General features: G+C 44.5%; 1 protein-coding gene and 1 pseudogene across 1 annotated transcript; both read right to left on the reverse strand.

Moving 5' to 3' along the window:
• Window positions 1-1,455: 1,455 nt before the first annotated feature.
• LOC136468965 (xyloglucan endotransglucosylase/hydrolase protein 24-like) lies at window positions 1,456-2,559 on the reverse strand. Its single transcript, XM_066467346.1, has 3 exons — window positions 2,269-2,559; window positions 1,947-2,146; window positions 1,456-1,837 (listed from the first exon to the last, which is right to left on the reverse strand). Exons 1-3 carry the CDS (start codon window positions 2,557-2,559, stop codon window positions 1,456-1,458), a joined length of 873 nt encoding a protein of 290 aa, XP_066323443.1.
• A 16,886-nt stretch (window positions 2,560-19,445) lies between these two features.
• On the reverse strand, window positions 19,446-22,726 carry LOC136468966 (uncharacterized; annotated as a pseudogene).
• Between the last annotated feature and the right edge of the window lie 1,315 nt (window positions 22,727-24,041).

The raw sequence follows: 24,041 nt of genomic DNA on the forward strand, positions 1-24,041 counted from the left end.
TGCTTGACATAGAAACTTACTACATGCTTGCACTAGCTATAACATACAACCATGCTTGACATTCTCAATTTACTAGATGCTTGACATAGAAACTTACTAGATGCTTGCACTAGCTATGACATACACCAATATCACATAGAAACTTACTAGATGAATCTCACACATGCAGCCTCTTATCCTTTTTGCAGCCTCCGTCGGTGGGTTCGAATAACCCCGCTCATGCGTCACCGAATGATGGAGCCTTTGCTTCACCATCGTGTCATAGGCCGCCTTTTTGAGGAGTTGTGCTTCGTCATGTGCTTGGACTTGAGCTTCACTTGTGGTTGTGACTTGTGCTTGGACTTGATGCACTGTGGTTGTGAATTTGTGACTTGTGGTTGTGATATTTGACTTGTGGTTGCAATATGTTGTTATTTGAGTTGTGGTTGTGATATAATGTGTGAAAATGGTTTCGTTGTGATATATATGTGATTATTGTGATGTTTGTGATATATATGTGACATGTGATATATATTTGAACTGTCTGTGTCAGTGGAATGCAAAAAACAAAAAAAAATTACAATTTCGGTTGATTTGCCGAGTGCAATGGTCATGGCACTCGGCAAAGCTGGGAAACTTTGCCGAGTGGCAGGACATTGCACTCGGCAAAGATTTTTTTTTAAAAAAAAGCAAAAACTCTTTGCCGAGTGCCAAGCTGGGGAGGCACTCGGCAAAGAGCTTTTAAAAAAAAAATAAAAAAATGTCTTTGCCGAGTGCCTTACCGCCGCGGCACTCGGCAAAGAGCTTTAAGAAAAAATAAAAAAACGTCTTTGCCGAGTGCCTTACCGCCGCGGCACTCGGCAAATAGTTTTTGAAAAAAAAATAAAAAATGTCTTTGCCGAGTGCCTTACCACCACGGCACTCGGCAAAGAGTTTTTGAAAAAAAAAAATAAAAAATGTCTTTGCCGAGTGCCCTAACTGTCGGCACTCGGCAAAGACGCCGTCAACGGAGCAGCGCCGTTGACGACTGCTTTTCTTTGCCAAGAGCCGCTGTTGGCACTCGGAAAAGGATTTGCCGAGTGCCCGACAAATGGCCCTCGGCAAAGAGGCTATTTGCCGTTAAATTTTTTTCCGAGGGCTTTTTGCCGAGGACGGTACTCGGCAAAACCTTTGCTGAGGGCTTTTGGGCCTTTGCCGAGTGCCCTGGGCCCTCGGCAAAGAGGGCGCCTCCAGTAGTGCTAGGAGGCAATATGTAACAATAGTCATCTAGATCTATGTGAATGGACGGTTCACATTCCCTCTCTCTTAGGCGTACCATAGAAAATCCTTTATATATTTAAAAGAGTGATACCAAATTACTAAATCACGCAATACAACCCTCGCACTTCCTGTCTTCTACTACCAGTTTTTTTAGAAAATGGAAGAGAACTTCCCGCCTCTGCGTAGCCAAGTCTTCTACTACTAGTTGAACCACTTCTAGCTAGTTACCCCGCACTCCGCAGGGGCCCCATTTTTGTACCTGTTGGAGTCTGTGCAGTAATCATATATCTTGTTACTAGAGTCCACCTGTGCCAGTTGCTGTTTCCGTGACTCATCCAGCTGCTGGTCGAACCAACCGGAGCCTGGGAGACACAGAGGGGAGGCCTGGTATAGGTCGCATGAAATGGCCCTGTAGTTCCGGAAGTATGCGGTGAATGGCGCCTGCGACCAGTCAGTCTTGACGCGGCCGCCCTGTGTAGCCCACTCATCGGCGTTCCAGATGGTGGCATACACCCTCATTGGATAGTAGTAAGGGTATGGGGCACCGTATATCTGGTTGTTCTTGATCTGCCGGTATAGCTTGTCATCCACAAGGAATCTGCAGCTCAGAAAAATATATAGTCGTATGATTATTATTATTACCACCGAGTAGAATGATATTGCTTGGATAAAACTGAGCCTTAGATATATGTAGAAGGGGAGCTTACAGGATCCAATCTTTGTTCCAGATGATGGTGTACGTGTGGTAATCTTGAGTGGGATCAAAATCAAACTTGTACTGCTTCTCTCTGCCACCCTGTCCTCTGGCATACATGTTAGTGTGCATGGTGTAGGGCTGGCCACTGCTGTTGCCCAGAAACTCGATGTCGATTTCATCATGGAACTGCCACGGGTTCTCGGTTATCATCTGTCCCCAGAGATTGCAGCACAAACTATATATTAGATTGGTGTTAAGGATATCTCGATATACAAGCGGTGGCTGAACCGTGAACAACGTCAAACAGTTTGTTTACTTTGTAAGAAACTTACATAGAATGTGGTCACGGTGCCGGCCGAGTTTCCAGGGACGAGCTTGATCTCTATGTCTACCCTGCAAAACTGGCATGTCTTCTTGGAGCGGAACGCAGAGCTAGTTGAGCGATCAAGAGCCAGCGCGATGGCCTGTTGGCCGCTGCTGTCAGTGACGAACTTTGCGTTGCCCCACATTATCTCGAGGTCATCGGTCAGGATGCCGGTGACAATGACATGCTGGGTGACGGCTAGGATGAGGTAGATAGCCGCTAGGGAGGCTAGGAGCTGATGAGCCCTAGCCTTTCCCATGGCTGTAGGTGCTGTTGAGCTGCTAGTAGGTAGTGTGAGAACGCTTTCATTTCATCCAAATGATGTCAACTTTATATAGAGAGATCGAGGAGGAAGTGGAGATTAGGGTTCTGTACTGCAACCAAGATCTAACCTGGTACAGCATAGCTACTTTGGTTCTCTTTAAGTTCTAAGAAATTTGAGACAATCATCTAGTTATTGAGTACTTAGTAAGTGGGTATATATAAAAAAGTTGATCATGACTTTAATTAAAGCTCGAACAGAGAGAGAGAGAGAGAGAGAGAGAGAGAGAGAGAGAGAGAGAGAGAGAGAGAGAGAGAGAGAGAGTTGACTAATTGGTTCGAGGGCTCTCATGCATTGAGCACCAATCTGTGTGTGAGCCGCCCCACTGTGGCTTCTGACAGACGTAGTTGATTCTTCTGCAAGTTGAACTGTTGAGGTTTACGTGGGGAGTCGAGAAGTTCTAGGGTGCCTTTATTATTTCGATAACAGGGTTTTACGTCCATGAGGCCACTTTAATTTGGCTTGTTCTACCATAGCAATGTAGATCCGCGAGTCAGAAAATGGCCAGTCACGTGTAGATCACGAGGTCATACATTTGCTCTGACGTTCTACCGTAGAATTTAGACATCCAAAAATTTCTGATTTACGTTTGTGCGTGTGTACGTCCAGTGTTCAGTGCTATTTTTTGAGGACATGGTCTAAAACTCCTAACTTCTACTGAATGGTACAAGTACATGACATTCTAGCTGCACGTTCTGGCTGAGGTGCTCCTGTTAATGCATGCCTGAAATAAATAAAACTAGGGTTTCATAACATGCTCAGAACATCGATTCTTTTGAGAAGTGTGAACAAAAGTTCTTCGCAAAGAAGTGCGATCACCAAATTGCTTTTGCATTTCTAATACAAATATAGTTCTTCTCATAAGAGAACTGCATGTTCAGTGGATCTTCATTTGATATGTGTATTGAATTTTTTGTGTATAGTGTTGAATGATTAACTCTCTTCATTTTCCATATTGAATTTTTTGTGTATAGTATTGAATGATAACTCTCTTCATTTTCTGTGCACAAAAGGTTCATTGCAAATTATAAGTCATTTTGGCTTTTCTAGGTACAAACATTTTTACTATGCATCTATGCTATGTCTAGATACAGAGTTTTCTATGTATCTAAAAAAGTCAAAACAACTTCTAATTTAGAACAAAGGGAGTAATTTGGATTCTCTACCGTCCACTCATAGATAAGGTGGGATTGCGGACCTGTTTGGACAGAGGGCATTTTACAGAAGCACCTATTGGTACAGACGATATATATACCACTGAAGGTATGTTAAGCTGCAGTGCTATGGACCTCTCAGTGAGTGATCAGACTGATTCTGCAATTCCTATAGATCATCCAGTTTTACTCTGACAAAACTACATACATCTCTTGGCAACCTGTTAATATAGATCAAGCATTCATACTGTTTTCTTTAACTTGCCACAACTTTTTTACAATGGCAAGTTCTGACTCGTACAAGTCTTGGTTGACAACATACGGTCAAATTGGTTCGTATTATTTTAACCGTGTTTCGTGTAGAAGACCGTGAAGCTTGCAGGCTTGCAGTACAGGTCACATGAGCCGTAAATTTTCGATGTATATACATATATCTAGTCTAACCTCCAATTAATGTCCACATTTTGTTATGCATGAGATCCCATCGACCAATGCAGTCGTGATTTAGATTAGCTAACAATATTGTTTAATTTAGGCTTTGTTTCTGGCTTTGCAAATGTCTAGGCACATGAGAAGTAGTGAGATCTTTCTGTGACAACTCTGTTGCAAATGTCTAGGCACATCAGAAGTTCTGAGAGCAGAGCACCGCATGTGTATGGGCTCTACTATATTTTCTGCTTAAGCTTAACAAATTTTAGTCTCGGTACTGGTTCCCAGACTCTGACTTCATGTTTGATACTTCGCAGGAAACATATTTTTTAGTGCCTCTGAGTTACATTACATGTACGGAAATCTCGATGCGAAACTGGAGTAGAAGGTGCAGAACTGAAGATCTCGGAGATTTCCAGTGCTGTGTGTGCGCTGTGCAGTAACTTGCAAGCTCCCAGTGATCTGAATGATAAACCTGGTCGATTGCAGGCAGTGGTGTTCAGCTAATCAGCTTCTGAATCGGATCTTTGTGTTGGGCCGCACTTACATGTCTACATCTTTTGGCTGAGCAAGCGTTTTAGTTTTTGTCAGGCCCTATAGCTGGCCTGAGCTCATTGACGCCGTAAATCTTGCTGTGCATATTCTTTGTAGCATTGAATAACACAGGAAGCTAGTCGCAAAAAGCAAAAAAAAAAAAAAAAAAAAGAAGAAGAAGAATAACACAGGAAGCTTCCCTGCAGGAGTTCAGTAGTTCGAAAATACTATTCAAAAGGATCTATTTAAGATTTTCACTACTTGGAGCACAGAGTACTGTCAGAACAAATTAAGGAGATCAAAAAAGCTGTTTGGTTCAGCAGTTACTAGCACTAACTGTTACATGGAAACTAAAAAAGCTATTTGTTTGGTGGTGTGTGAGTGCTACCGGTTTTTCTTGTCCTTGTAGGAAGAGGATGGCTTCTTTTTGGCCAGTGCCAGAGTGGGTGTAGGAATGGTAATGCAATCAGTTACCGGAACTAATAACTGTTACATAGAAACTAAAAAAAAACTATTTGTTTGGTTGTGTGAGTGCTACCTGTTTTTGTTGTCCTTGGAGGAAGAGGATGGCTTCTTCTTGGCCAGTGTGGGGGCGAGGTCTGGGTGGGATTGGTTTTCAAGGTCGCACCGCCACTACGAGAAGTAGGATGGCGGGGGTGGTTGGCATTGCGGACTTGCGGTTGGTTTGGAGGAGAACTTGGACACGGGCGTGGCCGGTGTGGCGGAAGCACAGGAGAGGTAGTGGGACGGAGCACGCAAGTGCGACGACAGGGACTTTGGTGCTGATTTTTACGACTCCACAGGAGGATCCAACTAGGAGGGAAGGGTAGCGGAGCTGTAGTGGGCTGCATCCATACATCCTACAATCTGTTACCACCTAGCTCACCTAAACACAAAGCAACATAGGGTGTGTTTGGTTCGCGTTCAATTCCTAGCCTAGCTAGCTTTCTAAGCCTGGCCAGACTTTAGTCAGCCTAGCACAAGCCATAGTCACTTGTTTGGTTGGAGTGATTGCTCAAGCCTGGCTAAGTTTTGGTGTGTTTGATTGTCTCCTTTGGCTTGAATAGAATCACCCGTTGAAGCATTTTGTCGAACATGTGGTGAGCACCTTCCACCATCGCCATGTGCACTGCAGTGCCCCTGCTGAGGTGATGTCCGTGTGCCCGCCCGCTCTCCCCCTGCTTGCTATCCGCGTCTGTGACTTGGGTCGGGGCCGTGCTCGGAGCTGCAGGGGGCGTGCTGCCGCGGTGGGTCTCCGGCGAGATCATGGCGTGGGCGAGGGGGGGGGGGAGAGGAGAACGGCGATGGAGGAGGTGCTCTTTCGGCGGACAGGGGCAGGGGCGGGGAGGAGGTGCTCTTCCGGCGGGCTCCGGCGAGGAGGTTCTTGTCCTCCAATGAGATCTGACCATGGCGCGCGCGGAAGGGGAGGGGAGAATGGCGGTGGCCATGGCGCACGCAAAGGAGGACGGTGATGGCCATGGTGCACGGGACACACCCGCCCTCTACTTGCTGACCGGACGATGGAGTCCGAGGAGCAGATGCGGACCGCCGGAGGGGGTGCACGATCTGCACGCACGCCGGCGATGGAGGAGTTCATGCCGAGTCGAGAGATAGCACGCCGACAGCCGAAGAGAGGTCGCGGCGCCGAGCGGTGTCGGGAGGTACGTGGTGACGACTGGGAGGTGAGCGAACACAGGACGAGCGCTAGTCAGGGCCTGGCTCAAGAAAAATGCCCAACTTCTTCGTTTTTCTGGAGCCAGGCTAAGACCCTCCGGGTGGCTTGCTGGAGCCTGGCTAGGAGGCTTGTTCAACCAACCAAACAAGCTCAAGTTGGCTCCAAAAAGCCTGGTTCGGAGATAGCCAGGGAACCAAACACATCCATAGTCCATTCGCATTGTAAATCGTTGTGAATCGACTGGTTGAAAACATGAAACCAAACAGATGTGGTCATGTGGTGGTTGTTGCTACAGCAAGGATAATTCATGGGAAGACACTAGTACAACAAAGCTTTGTTCTGGCGGTTCCAAACCTATTTCTACTGGCGTTTTAAGGCAACCACCAGTGTAAAAGGTCATTGAAAATCCTGAACTTTGCGGGCGTCTTCTTGAGATGCGCCAATATTAATCCATTTACACTGTCGGTTGACCTAAGCCAACAACCAGTGTAAATGCATTATAGAGGCGGACCGCCTGTGTAAATTATTTCTCAGGTGGATTATGTAAAAGAGCTGCCTCTGAAAATTGTTTTCTAGAGGCGGTTTAGTAGCATAACCCCAGTGAATTGTTTTTAAAAAATTAAAATTTTCCGTTAGTGAATTGTTTTTAAAAATTCAAATGAACCCAAATATACAGCGCAGTCAATTATATTTCCATGCATGACAAAAACAATATTTACTTCATTCTACCATAGTCATCAACCCAAGTATGTATCATCTTTCTATATTTCCATGCATGGCAAAAGGCAAGTATGCTTCCGGAACATTCAAACTTAGACTCCAAGTATATGCAGCAAGAATGGCCAAGAGAGCCATCTCCAACCGGGCACCTCACTATATATAGAGGAGCACGCAAACACTAGCCGTTACTGTGCTGAAACGACGTTCTCGGACAGTTTGCCATACAAGGCCCGGATTGTCCGCCATTCAGCACAGCTAGCAATTAGGTTCAAAACCCGACCAGCGAACTGTCCGCCACCGGGGCACAGACTGTCTGCCGTTGAACCACAACACCCTGGACTAGTCCAACAGTCCGCCATTCAAGGCCCGGATTGTCCGCCATTCAGCACAGCTAGCAATTAGGTTCAAAACCCGACCAGCGAACTGTCCGCCACCGGGGCACAGACTGTCTGCCGTTGAACCACAACACCCTGGACTAGTCCAACAGCTCTGCTTGCCGGAGAATTTAGACGGTGGACTATCCGCCCTTACAGGCGCGGACTGTTCGCCGTTCAACAGTCAGCTCAAGAACAGATTGAAAACAATTTGTTGAGTTTCCTCAATTTGGCCGGCGAATTGTCCACGGCTATCTAGAAAACTACATGCCAATCGAGCGCAACGCCTTGTCCACTTTGGTCCACCACTCCAAAATGTAATGGAGGGTTCGAAGCTCTCCAAAGTTAGTACCAACGAGCTCAAAACCCTTTTCAAAGCAAGCCAACACCAAGAAACCATCTCTAGTAGGATGATCATTCAACTTGCCATCAGTTAGCTTTTAGCAAACTTTTCACAAAGGTTTTAACTTTTTCGCCACTCACCAGTCACCACCAAACATATCGCAACATTAGAGCTCACAAGTGGCACTAGATAACCGTAATGCAAAGCATGTTTGCCCATCTTAATAGTACGTCTATCTATCCTAAACTCGACCATCTTAAACTTCTCTACACACCTCATGGCCAGCAAAATGAAACACCCTATGTTTCATACATTTGCCTTGCGCGAATCCAAAATCTCACAAATTGATGCCTGCAAGGAGAAACATTGTCCGACATATTCACCAAGCCACTTGATATGAACACAGAATCTTTGGCATGCTGCCCATAACCTAACTGAACTGGTTAATGGTTACCACTTGCCCCAGCTCGGTTTCCTTCATGAATTTACTTCTAGTTTCATTGAAGGAACAATGAAGACAAGTTATTTCACGTCCATTGTTTTGATGAACGGATTTCACATCCATTATCCATGCCCTATTTTGCTGCCTCGACCATTTTTCTTTTCAGAAAGCAAAAAATACATCAAAATTGATGCTCCACATAGACAAAGTAATGAAGAACCAGAACTCAAAAAGAACTGTCAAAATTATGTATCAGTTATGAGCCCATGACTATAGCAACATTACAAGAATATGCAGAGGTGGAAGCCAGAATCCATGGAAGGGATGTGCGAACTAAGATTATTATGAGCAAAAAAAGTAATAGCCTAGTAAAGGAACCAGACATGCCACACTAGGATAAAATAAATTTGTGTTCAACTAAGATACTATGGGAGTGGAAAATCACAGATCGTTACCACTAGACATGCAGTACAACAAAAAAAGAGCTGGAGTCGCCTGGTCCAATGTCATGCGCATCAGTGTAGTGGAAGTAGGCATACGTCCTCATGCACCAGCAACAGCCTCGCATATGCCCACATCATCTACCCGCTTTGCTTTCGTCATTGATCAATGTCGCAACAACAACATTAGCGTCTCCCCGGTATCCATAGGTATAGGGATGGAACGTCATGCATCTATATCAAATGACCAATAATTTCAATATCAAAAGTGAACACACAACATAGTTTAGAGTTCATTCACTTACTAACTAGATCAGGAAGTGAACATAACGAAACATGAATAAACAAGTTGATTCCCTTATTATGCCAATCAATTTTGCTATAGCAGTCAAGAAACCATAGAGGATTCGAAGAAGGGTAGAAAGTCATCTCACCCCTATAGAAGGGTAGATAGTCTTCTTGAAGACCTTCAGTTAGGTCACAAAAAAACTTATAACCACGACAACAAATTTTATACCAGAACTTAAAGCTTTATCGAGGATTCAGATACTTGTGGAAGAGATGAGCTCTAATATCTCCAAGTCATATGTAGAAATTAAACCATGGTGAGGACCAAGAATGTGGCTTCATAATAACATCATTCTTTGCTCAACTTTATGCTTCTTTTGAAGAGGTCGTTTTTTCCAAAATATTGATCAATACAAATGAAATTGTTGTAAATGTGCTACACTGCAGCCTATCATAAGCAACTCCAAAAAAAAAGGTACTAATCCTCATAAGTCCATCCTCAAGCTGAAAAACAAGGGAACATGCTTTTATGTTATTAACCGTTACGAGTACCAGATATGAGGTTTAATGAAAGACAACAGAAAGACCCAAAGCAACTTTGAAATATTACCATATTAAGAAAATAAAGTTTACGTAGTCCAGTAGTCCACCAATATGACAAACTAAGGTATCTAAAACAATATTTTGCACTAGGCATTTCACTAGTAACAACCCATCTTTCCACAATATGGTTCTCTCTGTCGTCTTTCATTAAACCTTAGATATGGTAATCATAATAGTTAATAACATAAAAGCATTTTCCCATATCTTCCTGCCTGAGGTTGGACTTACAACGATCAATGCCTTTTTTTTGGAGTTGCTTATGCCAAGGTGTAGTGTTAAGCACATAACAATATAATTTCATTTGTATTGATAAAAAATTGGAAAAAAAAACTCTTCAAAGCAAGCATAATGCTTATCAAAGACTGGTGTTACTATGAAAGCCGCATTCTTGGTGCTCACCATGGATTAATTTCCACCTGTGCCTTGAACATATTAGTGCTATAGATTTTCCATATCTTCAACAAGTCTCTCAATGGTCCATTAGCTCTAAGTTTTGGCATAAATTTTGTTCCTGCAGTTATACATTTTTTGCCACCTTATCAACGATCTTCAAGACAAATAATTTCCCAGGGATGAGATCACTATATTCCCTTCTGCGGGTCCTCTATAGGTTTCTTGACTACTAATGCAAAGTTGATTGGGATAATAAGGGGATTACCTTGTTTGTTCTTGATGCCTTATCTTCACTTATTGGGATAATAAGTGAATGAACTTTGAATTATGTGGTGTGTTCGCTTGCTGTGGTTGAAATTACTAGTCATTTGACATGGCTTTTTGTCCATGATTTGGTGCTTCCATGATGGAGGACCACCCGCAAAGGGGACGAGATGCAAATATGAACTCCCGCAGTTGACAGAGCCAGTTGGGGCAGCTTACCTCCCGAGCCGAGCAGGGCGACAACTTCTCTCCCACCAGCTAGTCAATAGATGGTAGCCTCAGCAGACGGACTGTTACGGCATCGGCTAGGTCATATTGGATAAAGTGGTATATGCCGATGGCACGGGGGACAGGGGCATCACCGATCTCGACGCACGCAAGGAAGACGAACGACGGCATGACCGGAGGATACAGAGGCTAACAGCTCGCCAGAGATAGATGGAGTCCAGCAGGTGGAGGCATGTAGTCTCAGGGTGGAGGGGCGATCTTAGAGGAGCGGGGCGGCAGCACTAACTACCCATATCGTGCCTTTGTGCTGCATGTGGTCATGAGTTAGGGTAGGATGAGAAATTAGGGGTAATTACCATTAGACGCTTAAGTCCATAAATCGAATATTGCTCATTATCTTCCTTAAATTAATGGTGAATGAAAATTAGAAAGGAAAGTAACTGAAAGTACCTGTGGTACTTTCTAACTACCGTAACAGAGTTCATGTAAACTATCTTATGAATATAGATGTATATGTATCTCAAACAATAGAACGAATGGCATGCAACCATACTAATAGAATGAATGAAAAGCTCTGTTTTCAAAGGAAAAATAAATGAAAAGTAAATAAATGAATAAACATTTTTAGTAGTGCAAGTGTAGACCTCATATAAATGATATGCATACTTGAGAGCAAAAGGAAATGTTCCAATTTAATCAAATATACTTCCAAAAAGATTTTGAGGGCCTATAATAAGCACACAATTTTTCACATTCCACGACAATGTATCTATAAATGGCCAAAATAAATGGGAAACGGATTAATCCAGAACAGTGCACAATGTCCAAATTAAATGTGCTCCAACAAGCCTAAACTTTACCATCACAATTTCAACAGCATTTAATTGAGTGCATGGTCATAGATTCTCTAATTTGCGAAGTTCAATTTAGTTCCTCTAATATTATCAACAATTTTTGTCTCTTTCCTCTTCTATAGGGTCTAGAAATTCATAAGAGTCATCCTATATTTTTCAACCGTTTCTTTTTAAAAAGTATGGTTTGATATGGGATGAGTCAAGGTATGACAACAAAATCAGGTATAGCTTAAATTTGTTATTTAGTTAAGCTTGAATTTCTTTTATTTTGTTATTTCTTAGAGACTTTGTTGTGTGATATTGCTCTACGTGGCATGATATCGGGTGTCATGTTATTTTTATTTTCTTAACAATTCTATGCTATATGTGTATCTTAGCTATAAAAACCCAAAAGTGGTTTTAGTATAATTGTATCATCTTTACGTGGTTATCTAATATTAGTAAATTAAGCTTCCGTCTTGAGACCTACTTAAGCAGTGCTTTTCAACGAAGAAATAGTTTTTTCTCTTGCAATGCACGTAAGCCAAATTTCAGCGAAAAATGAATGTCTCTCGACTTCGGCGTGCTCTCCGACGCTCCGTCTCTCTACCCGTGCGCGCCGACAGGTGGGCCAACAGGGCCCACTCCACCTCTCGCTCATCTCTCGTTGCCTCTGTCCCCACTCTCGCAGGGACTCGCCTCCGCCGCCGGCTCCCCACGCGATAGCACGCCACCCGCCTCCACCGCTTGCCATCGCCAGCCGGCCTGAGCCGCCACGCTACTAACCGGCGCTCGCCGCCCCTGCCCAGCTCCGTCCGACTCCTCCTCCGGACACTGCTGGCCATGTCGGCCCCTGGCGTCCGACTCCTCCTCCGGCGGCGTGCACAGCAAGAGCGGCGGCGTCGGTGTCAGGTGTCCAGGCCCACGCGGAGCATCCAGGAGCGTTCGGAGGAGCGGAGTGCGCAGAGCTTGTGGGTGTTCGACATCGACGAGCTGGTAGCGCCACCAATGGCTTCAGTAGCGCGCTCAAGGTTGGTGAAGGCGGCTTCGGTTTGGGTCGCCGTGCAGGACCCAAAGAAGTACCAGGACTGGGACTCCGTGATGGCCAAGTCCGTCGGCGCGGCCAATATCCCCTTCGTCCTGCACCTGCTCCAGCTCCCTAAGATCGTCCTCAAAGCCCGCAACCTCCTCGCTGGCAACAAGTTCGTGTTCTTCGCCATGCCGTGGCTCGTGCGCCCCCCAATTCGCATCTCAAATTTCACCTGCTCTTTGTCTCTGACGCTCGTTTTGATGGATTTGATTGCACGCTTCAGGGAATGCTCATTGGGCTGCTAGGCAACTCTCGCTCCTCTCCTATTTCACCAAGAAGAGGGAGACGGAGGCTGTCATCATGTACACTCTTGGCGTCATCTTCACCTATACGGTTCTCGTGCAGCTTGCCATGGTGAGTCCATGCTGGTGCCACAATTCGTGGCCACTTCAGTCGTTGTGGTCGTAGGTCTCATCCTGAACTTCCTCAATTACTTTGGTTGGCAGCTGCTGTGGGAGGATTTCATCACAGTTGGTGGCCTTGCCGTGCTCCCTATGTTGAAAATGATTTTTTTGGCTTTCCCATCATACAAATTCAGCTGGTTCTACTGTTCTGTATAGTGCTGATGTGATTTTTTTCTTATGGCTATCTCTGTTTGGTCAATTGAAAATGCAGGTCATGCGGGCAACATTTGTTCCCTTCTTCCCCAATAGCGTACTGACTGGCATAATCTCTGATTCTTTGGCTGTTGCAATAGTTGCAAGGGTATATACTGTGTTTAGTTCGCGAAATTTAGGAATTTGGCTACGGTAGCACTTTCGTTTTTATTTGGCAATTAGTGTTCAATCATGGACTAATTAGGCTCAAAATGTTCGTCTCGCGATTTCCAACTAAACTGTTCAATTAGTTTTTTTTCGTCTACATTTAATACTCCATGCACGTATCGCAAGATTCGATGTGATGGCTACTGTAGCACTTTTTGGAAAACTTTTTTGGAACTAAACACAGCCATATTATCTTGCATCAAGCAATTTCTGTTTATTAACTCTGATGTCACCTGAATGCCTCAGGTAAAATTGGAAAGCTAAATAATGATTGTCTATATGACTCGAGGTGACTTAAGCAACCTTTTATCATTTGCATCGTACCTAATTAGTTGACAATACTTGATCAGATTTTTAAGTGTCCTACGTATTCGGAGAGACACTGTTCTAACTTCTAAGTAGTCGTGTGAGCAATAATGAAGTCCAGTTCCTTAATAGGATCTTATTCTTATTTTAAGTTCTTTTTTTACCGCAATCTTATTTTAAGTTCTTGGGAGGATTTAAGTTCATGTTTAGTTCGATTTAATTATACATAGTGTTTTTCTTTATGAACCCTCATTTGATTATACATAAGATGTAATTTCAGTCTGTTCGTTTGATTTGCGCACATTATAAGCACTGTGCATCTAATGAGTATACTGAACATATAGCGATTCAGGGTCAGTCGCGATATCTCAGACATATGGCTAAGAGAGCACAATTTACATTTGATTTGGTACGCATCATTTAGGATGTTGGTTATTTGATAAAAAAAAACTTTGTTATTGGTTATGGTTGTGCAATGTTCTGCAGACCGTGCCGTCCTGCTCTCCTCGGCGGCCGCCGCCTTCCGCCGCTGCTGCAGTGCTGTGTCTGCTCCAGTCCATTGACACTGCCTTTTTCTAGGGCCTTGTTTAGATCACCTCCAAATTGCAAGTTTTTTCACTCTCTCTCCATCACATCAATTTTTGAACATATACATGGAGCATTAAATATAGGTAAAAAAAATAACTAATTGCACAGTTTGGTTGTAAATCACGAGACGAATCTTTTGAGCCTAGTTGGTCCATGATCGGATAAAGTTTGTCAAATACAAACGAAACGTGCTGCAGTGTCCAGATTGCAAAAATTTGCAATTTAAACAAGCCCTAGGTATGGATGTGCAATGTTCATGTTCAATGTTGACCTGCTGCAGTGCTGTGTCTGGTTCTATCTCTCGCGTTCAATGTTTCAGTACGATCTTGCATTTTTTTTGTCGTTTATTTCATAGCACGTCTAGCTTAGGCCGGGTTTAGATTGAGGTTAGGAATCAGTATTTGGCACTGTAGCACTTTCGTTTGTATTTGATAATTATTGTCCAACCATGGCCTAACTAGGCTCAAAAGATTCGTCTCGTAATTTACAATCAAACTGTGTAATTAGTTATTTTTTTATCTACATTTAATACTCCATGCATGTGTCAAAGATTTGATGTGACGGAGAGAGAGTGAAAAAACTTGTAATCTAAACAAGGCCTTAGCCTATTTTCTTGTTGTTTTGTCTATAGTTGTCTGAATTTAACCAAGCAATTATGATCTTACATTCTTGGCTCAGTTCCAGTGATTTGATGGAAGCTAATAGATTCTTGTTGGCATGTTAGGTTCCCAAGAAATTACAAAATGGGTATTTGACTATACAATAGGTCTGACAAAAGACAGCTAAAAGTATCTGTCTAAACTATTTACTGCAAGTAGAAGAATGGCAAGTCCTATTTTTCAACAGGGCTCCAATTAGTGCATTATCATTTAGTTTGAAAGGAGTATGGCTGGTTTCTGGATCAAAGGATTGCACTGTCATAACGTGGGATATATGTGTGATCATTTTAAAACACTTAAATGCTCTCTCACATTTTGTGTTCTCTGCATATAGGAAGCACTAATCATTGTGCTCTCTCACATTTTGTGTTCTCTGCATATAGGAAGCACTAATCATTTTTTTTTCTCGTCTGCCGTCTGCTGTTGATTGAATTCCTAGATTCTGAATGCATGCTTCCTATCTGATCGACAGACATCTATGCTGCGATTACAAACGGAAGTTAAGGCTAAAGCTGGAAGATGTTGAATTTCAGGGATGGTTTCCAAAACAATACAATATTTCTGATATCTTGAATCATTTTGAGATTACATCACTTGGTTTCTTTTCCCTGCCTCAATTCAATAAGTATATTTATTTATTTGAATGTGGCTCAGAATTGGATGCTGGTAAGCTGAGTTGAATTTGACCCGCTATTTTCTTCGTACTCTTATTGCATTGAAAATTTTGAATCCCCTGTATCTACTCACGGGCATCCGCTAGTGTTAAAAAAAATTGAAAAAGTCATATGGATTTACCAAAAGGTTCTAGCAAGATATGTTATCATATATGGGGGAAAAAGCCTTTTGACATATATACACACTCCACTAAGTGATCTGTTGGCAGGGGTTGAGCCAGAGCAAGTCACTAGGGACAATAGTAGCAACTTAGAAGAAGAATTTGTTATTGTTAATGAGGGATTATGGTGGATTAACCAATACTCCTTTATAAAAAAAAGTCATCGGATCTGTTGATCAGACCAAAGGACGTAGCTCTGCTCCGATGTGCAAAGTTTCTGCTATCTCGTTCATGGCGAAATTTTACTGATGCCACTTCCAGGGTTGTCAGAACCCATATATATACTTTCTTTAAAAACTATATATGTTCATTGCATGATGAGACGCTTGCACTTGGAAGAAATATTGGTGGAAAAATCTACCTAGCTTGCATTACTTGCATGCTGTTCTGCTAGTGTCGTCGGTGACTAAATAACGGTAGTGGAACCTTGAAGTCATTGACAAAAGCGGCTAGGTCCAAAGTGATTGTGCATGACATATTTGATATCTGTTATCATCAAATGGGTTAAGGAAAATATATTATTAAGAGCACCAAATCAACAAACCAACTCGGTTGCAACACTGACAGTACAACGGCATTATATCCTTGTTGCTCAAAGATTTAACTGGATACAAAAAAAATCAAAGGAGTGGAATATCAAAAGCTTTACACTTCGTTAAAGCATTCTAAACTACATTAAATTCTGCCTTTGAATACTTCAAACCTTAAAATGACCATGTCTTTTCTTTTCCCAGCAATAAGAGTAGGACGCAGCTAACTTAGGCACGATCATGCTATTATAGCATGCCGCACGCACGAATCTTCGCTGTCGAATGCTCCTGCATCCACCTCCTCCAGCATGGCTCAAGCGGCGAAATGATGCCTTTGTTGCCAACCTGAATCACAACATCCATCTCCTCCCACTCACGTGAACACCCCCGTCACCGGCACCATCCAACTACCTTTCCAACCACCCAGTGTGCAGCGTCCCCGCCGCCCCGCCCCTACCACCGTCTCGACCACCACCACTGTCAGTCTTTCGACCCCCAAACTTTCCTTTACAGATGGAGAACACATAAATTACCAACACCGAAACCCTAACCACAAACCTGGCTCAGGGTCATTAGATCCACTCGACTCGTCGAAAGAGGCTTGGGGTCGCCAGATCTGCTCGAGTCGTGAGAGGAGGAGACCTCAGGTCCTCGGTAGCCATGGATTTCATGGGAAAGGGAGATGAGTAAGATGGAGAAAGGTGGAGGAAGACGAGAGGACCAGTTTGCATGAGAAGAGATAAGGTGGGCTCACACGCCGCCGCCGCCACCGATTTGGCCTCTCCCACTACAGCATCCCCACCGCGGCGCCCCGGCCCACCGCAATCTGTCGGCCTCCCCAAACTTCCCTTAATAGTCAGAGAACACATAAGTCCTGAATCCCCAACCTCGAAACCATAACCACTAACCTGGCTCGCAATCGCTAGATCTGCTCGACTCGGAGGAGGAGGCCTAGAGTCACCAAGTCTACTCGACTCGTCGTTGGTGGTGGACACGGATCGGTGCCCCCACCGCTGTTGGTGGCCGGATCCGCCTTGGTGGTGGCCAGATCCGTGCCCTCACCACCGTCGGTGGACGGATCCGCGTCGGTGGTGGCCGGATCCATGCCCTCGCCCTCTTTGGTGGCCGGATTCATGCCTTGCCAGATGGGGGAGCCCTGTGTGCTCGCCGTTGCCAGAGTGGAGAGCCTTGTGTGCGTGCCGTTACCAAAGTGGAGAGCTCCCATGTGCGCGCCGCCATGGGGTGGGAGCCCCCGTCCTCTCACGCGCAGCCGGGGTAGGAGATGAGAGGGAGCCTCCGTGCTCGCATGTCAACCTGTGAGAGGAGAGAGACAGGTAGGAGATGAGAGAGCCGGAGGCGCGGCGGCTGGTGGGAGATGAGAGTGAGTGAAAACCCTAGCTGGATGTTTATATAGTCAAGGGATTCTGGGCTCAAAGATGGGCCGGTTGGGCTTCACACCCATTAAGACTAGGCACAGTGTGTGCGATGCTTGAAAAATTTTTATCCTACCAGCTGGTGTCTGAACTCCTGCTTAAGCCACAGCGTGGGTACCGTGGCTATCCACATGCGTGGACCCCAGCCACACCCCCTTTCCCCTTCCTTCTCATTCGTTTCAAGCGCGAGTCCGGCCAGCCGCAGCCACCGAGGTCGTCTCCCATCACATTTTTTTTTATGTTTGAGGCATCGGTGAACCTACTTGACCTGGTGCCCAGTTTTTCTGGCAACTCGGCATCGGCCACAATGTTAGGCATCGATGCTTGGAGAGAAGAGAGAGTGTTTAGGCACCGGTATTTTGCAACATTGTGGCTAGTCTAATAGAGGCGGACCTCTCTGAAAAGGAAGAAGTCCACTTTACATCCCTCATCTTTTGCGATAGTCAGCTTTGCGTCCCTGATCCCGAAAACCAGAGAAACGACCTCCCTCATCTATCCAAACCATGCACATGACCCACAGTCCTGGTTTCAGCTGTGATTTTGGCTTTGTTGGCGCCACGGTGGATATGGGCCAAGCTGACTCAGCCCCAGGCTAAATAGAAAGGAAGAGGTCCCGTGAGCCAAAAAAAATCCCCCCAAATTACAACCTTAGCTCGCACACAGGCGGCCTTGTTTGTCCACGCCGGCGACGACGCCCACGCGGGCAAACGGAGAAGGGGAGCAGCGGCGAGGCGGTGGGATCTGGGCGCTGGTCGGGCGCACGGCGCAGCGCGCAGGCAGGAGCATCCCGGGCGGGCCCCTGCTCACGCACCCTAGCCACCCCGCCGCTGACGCTAGTTCTTCCTTGCCTCCGGCACCTGCTCGCCGCCGTCTCCCATGGACCCTAGCACGTCGCGTGTTCTCCTGCCGCAGCCAGTTTTCGCGGGAGAGCCACCGCTAGGAGAGAGTGGGCTGCCGCTGATCTGGTGTCCTTACTGCGGCATGGGGAGGATTTTAGAGTTGTTGTCAAAATCAGACAAGCACCCAATGGAAAGGTTCTTCAAATGCCCGAGGAAGTACAAGAAGGTTTGGTTTTCTTATTGAAATTGCCGATGGTAATTGAAATTTAGGGTTTCTGATTTATTCTGTTGGTTTGGCATTGCAGTTTCCTCTTTGTGATTTCTACATGTTCGAAGAAGAATATGCCAACTTTCTTGTTAATTATGGGATGCTTCCAAAATCTGAGATGTGCCATTACCATCCATTGGAGATGACAGATGATAGTGTGCAAGCTGAGATGTATGAACATGTGATGAAGAATGAAGCTGCTGGTGTGTATTAGCACAGGACTATAGCTTCGGCCAAGAAGGGAGGCAAGAAGAAGCAAGGACATTTGAATTGGATGATGTGTGTTGGTGTTGCTGTCCTAGTGTTGTTAGGTTTCAATTCTGCCATTCTCCTTGTGTTGGTTGTGATGCAAATGTATAAGTAGTCAATGTTTGCCGGCATCGGCAGGATGTTACCCTTTGTAATGGCATGAATCAAATTCCCTTTTTTTGCCAACAAGCTGTCTCTTGTCGTGCTAGAAAAGAAACAAAGCAATACATACTGTATCTTATATTTGCACTATGCAAGAACCAATGCATACACCATAATAATGTCAGATAACATAGGCAAATAATTGCACTATGCAGGAACCATACAGATAACATAGGCATGTACTCACAGATAACACAACACTGACGAATGGATAAAAGTGCAAATAATTGTCATACATGGCATAAGTAGCAAATAGATAAAAGCCAGATGTTTGGCATAACACATGGTTTGGCATACATAAAAGGTAATCAACCACAGAACTTAAGTTTCCTGCCTACATAATTATTCAAGTTTGGCATACAGCCAACAGACTGTACACATCACAGCCTATCAGATTGCCATGGAGGAAGCATTTGGAGTGGAGCAATTCCAGATTGCTTTGGAGCAGGCTTGGGCTTCTTCTTGGCCGGTTCTTGAGCTAACACAGTCACAGATGCAGTCCCGCCAGTTAACTGTACATGCACACTAGAATTAACATTGGAAGTGAGCACTCTAGCTTGCAGGTTTATTGTAGCTGACCCAGAAGGAATTGTTGAAACCCTTGCACGTGCACTTGATTTGATGATGTTCTATGAGTTTGTTGCCTTTGCCTACATAAGTCAGATGAAGCAAGATGTACATGATGTTCGAAGAATGAATTTAAAATACAAGATGCATAAGTTAAAGCTTTGAGATATAGGTAAACTTACCTTTTTGTTGCTCTGTGCAGTAGATACATCAGCTGTGGAACTCCTTTTTGTACCGCTTGTGCTGCTCTTTTGTGTGTTGGACAGCACAACAATAGCATTTTGGTTACTTCCTGCAGCCGAATGAGATCCTGTTGGCTGTGATCTTGCATATGACTCATTTCCTTTTGGCTGTGAGCTACCTCCGGCTGACTGAGATCCTCCTGCCTGTGAACTTCCTGCTCCACTTATATTGGTACATGTTGTCCTGTTGTGCCCAGGCAAGTGGCATTTGCTGTATTTGATAACAGTTCCAGTTTTTTGCATTTTAGTGGCCTTTCTAACTTCTGTGGGCTCCCTTTTCCTCTCAGTCTTTGGCCTGCCTGGCATCTTCACATAACCAGGAGCTCTAAGGGGTACCCTATCAGATGAGGGCTAGCTATTCATACCCTCAACTGGATTCAAGCAATGGTTGTATGTTTGTTTGAAATGGTACACAAAGTAGCAGTCGACCACATATTCATCTAGGCAGTTGGTCTTGAACAAAATACAAGAAATGGCATGGCAACATAGAAGTCCAGACAATTGCCAATACCTACATGAACATGTCTTTGATACCAAATCCACTGTGAACCTATTGTCGTAATGCTTAACTTCATATTTCTCTTCCCCATTGCAGATGGCATGGCAGTGTGCAGACAAAGATATATAGACATTTAATTTTTTATTGATGTTTGGGCATATAACACTTGTCCACTTCCCTAATTTAGTTCTCTGTTCTTGGATCCTCACCATTACTTTCCTTCTAATTGTTTCTAGCATGGTGATTATTGGGAAGAACCTAGCCTCAATGATCCATTTGTTGAATGACTCATAAATATTATTATCTACTGAGTCACAGTTAGAGCCCAACCTGAACCAAGCTCTGCTCCAATGCTGTGGATGAGTGTTCAGAATAGCTTGTGCCCCTTCTCTGGTTTTTTGTGCTAGTCTCGCTCTTGCCAAGTTGAAAAGCATAAGGCAAGGTACTTTAGCACACATCCAAAACCTTTTCTGGTAGTCCTTCATGGGAAACTCCTTCTTCCAGTTGGCATAAATGTGCCTAGCACAGTTCCTATGTTCACCTTCTGGTGCCCATTTGCTAACTGCATTAAGAATTCCCTGCACAAGTTGGAAAAATTATAAAGCATCTACCATCACATGTTTAGAATTGTGAAAACAACAAAAAGGATACATCTGGTTACCTTTTGTTGGTCTGAGATGAAAACCCATTCCTTTCCTCCATGCACACCAACATCCCTAAAGAGCAGATCACAGAACCAATCCCAATTTTCATTGTTCTCCTTGTCCACAACAGCCCAAGCAATAGGATACATCTGGTTATTAGCATCCCTCCCAACAGCACAAAGAAGTTCACCATTAGTTGCTTCTTTGAAGAAACAACCATCTAACCCAACAACCTTCCTGCAACCAACTTTGAACCCTTCTTTACAAGCATGCAGACATATGTACATTCTTCTAAAAATAGGAGGCTCTACATTATCTTCCTTGTTAACAATAACAGTGCTTCCTGGGTTGCTTCTGAGAAGCTCCATCTGGTAGTCATACAGCCTAGAGTACTGCCCTTTACTTGCATCCAATGCTTTCTTCATCACTAGTGCTTTTGCTCTCTTTAGCTTGGACATAGAAACTTTGGCAAACATTTCTTCTTGAACTGTCTACAACATATGCCCAAGTTTCTAGCATGGGTTGGCAAAAATGAACTTCTCATATTTTTTAGCAATTACAGTTGAGGTGACTAGTTTGTTGTCTCTTCTTGGTGGACACATGTGATTATTTACAAATGTAGATATCTGCCAGCTATCAGACCTAGAAGTATTTGACAACAAACATACCCATGGACAACCTTTCCAGTCACATTTGGCCCTCACCCTCTTTGGATCATCCTTAGCAAAGACAATAACCTTTCTCTCATCCAGGCCATGTTTAATTACATCCTTCTTAAATTGCTTCTTAGAACTAAACTTCATTCCCAACTTAAAATTGACAATAGGATTCTTCTTGTTAAATCTTGGATGCATGCTACCTTGCCCTTCATCAACAGATTCTGCATCAGTACTGTCTACATATGGAGTGCAGTTGCCATCATCCTCATCATCTTGCCCAGTTCCAGGCCTAGATGCAACACCCTCATATATCACATCATCTAAGCTTGTTGCCTCACCCCTCTTGAACTTCTTCTTGAAATCCTTAAATTTCCTATGTATTTGCTCTGTTTCTTCATCATCACCTGAACTGCATGAGTCTCCAGGCATGTACTCACTGTCAGTGTCGGACTTCTCTTCTACATCAGTGTCAGACTTCTCTTCTATATCAGTGTCAGACTTCTCTTCATCATCACCTCTCGTTGTCTCTCCAGGCATGTGCTTTGCTTGTTCTTTCCCTTTACTTGGACTACTGTAAAATTCTCTAACAAGGGCAACTTGCTTCTCTATTTCTTCTTTGCTTTCATATTTTCTCCAAACAGCCAAAGGATGCAGATCTTCATCTTCTATGTCATCATCCTCTGAGCCAGCTTCCATCTCTCCCTCATACTCACTTGCTTCAGCTATTGCATCCAGCGCGTGATTTTCAACGAACACATCGGCAACACCATCTTCAGTAGTGTTGTCAGACATGTACTGGCACACTTTGTCATCAACCAGAGCTCTTAGGCCTGTACTCATGTTTGTCCCTGGAAATAGCCAATGCAACATTGTGCCTTCTTTGACATTGCAATGGTCACGGAGATGACCAACAACTTCAGGCAGTGACATCTTATCTCGGTCTATAAAAGACATAGCTTCAGTTCCTCTATCATAAAACAGTCTATCGCTTTTCCTCACGAACTCCCCATTAAAATGGAACCGAACAGGGAGCAAGTCACAACCATCCATTGCTAAGCACCTGAAGCCTACATGCAAAACATACATGCTATGCGGTTCAGTACTGATCAAATCGGTCCAATAAACAACATCAGTGCTTAAAATATGACTACAAGTGCTACATAAAGGCGCATGTTGGCCTTAAAATATGACGAACACTATAAAGCAAAGGCTATAATCATAGTCAGATGTACCAATCACTAGTTAAATAACACAAATTCCAAGGGAATCAAGGAATCCGAAACAAAAACAATTCAAAACTACACAGATCCATTTGTGCCTTACCGCTCACCCTGGTCAGCACAAATCCTGTGCTTCACTGCTTGCGGCGACCGGTGCCCGAGCAGCGGCAATGCTCCTGCCTGCGCGCTGCGCCCTGCGCCCGACCAGCGCCTAGATCCCACCGTCTCGCCGCTGCTCCCCTTCTCCGTTTGCTGGCGTGGGAGTCGTCTCCGGCGTTTGGGGGGATTTTTTTTTGGCTCACGGGACCTCTTCCTTTCTATTTAGCCTGGGGCTGAGTCAGCTTGGCCCATATCCACCGTGGCGCCAACAAAGCCGAAATCACAGCTGAAACCAGGACTGGGGGTCATGTGCATGGTTTGGATAGATGAGGGAGGTCGTTTCTCTGGTTTTCGGGATCAGGGACGCAAAGCTGACTATCGCAAAAGATGAGGGAGGTAAAGTGGACTTCTTCCCTCTGAAAATGGGGCAAACCTGTTAAGTGGTCCGAATTTTTTACTTTTTAGCTATATTTTCGAAAGTTTCTCACAAATAGACCTCTAATGGAAAGAATTTAGAAAATGGACCTTAACTCGGCACCAGCGTCTCTGGCGCCGAGCCTCTGGGCTGGGGCGAACTTACATGAAAGGAAGCTCAGCGCCAGTCACTCTGGCGCCATAGATGCTGGCGTCGAGCTCGACGCCGTTGACGCTGGCGCCTAGCATGCAGTTTCAGGCCTGTGCGCATGTTGTGCCCTTTTCGTAGCTCCGAAGGCCGTTTTGTTAGAGGCTTCGGCAGAGCCACAAGTACGGTTCGTTCGGCCGGAGCGCCGCGCCGCACGCTTGCCGCCGGTGGCTGCTTGCAAGCAACTGGGCCCAGTTCCGCTCGGTGACCCCCGGCCCCCGCGCGAGAGGCGTATTTTTCCCATGCGAGGAGCCGAGGACCTCTGTACGGCAGAGTGTCATTTCTTCTACTAACCCAGTAACCCTTATTAGTTCCTTTATTTTATTTTTGAGAACAAAAAGGAAGAAATCTGAGATCACAGCACTAGAAAAGCGGAACAGAACTTTTCTCCGTCATTATTACAATCGACCCACCCATAACCCCT

Source organism: Miscanthus floridulus, chromosome 8 (assembly GCF_019320115.1).
Source record: "Miscanthus floridulus cultivar M001 chromosome 8, ASM1932011v1, whole genome shotgun sequence".
Lineage (NCBI taxonomy): Eukaryota > Viridiplantae > Streptophyta > Magnoliopsida > Poales > Poaceae > Miscanthus > Miscanthus floridulus.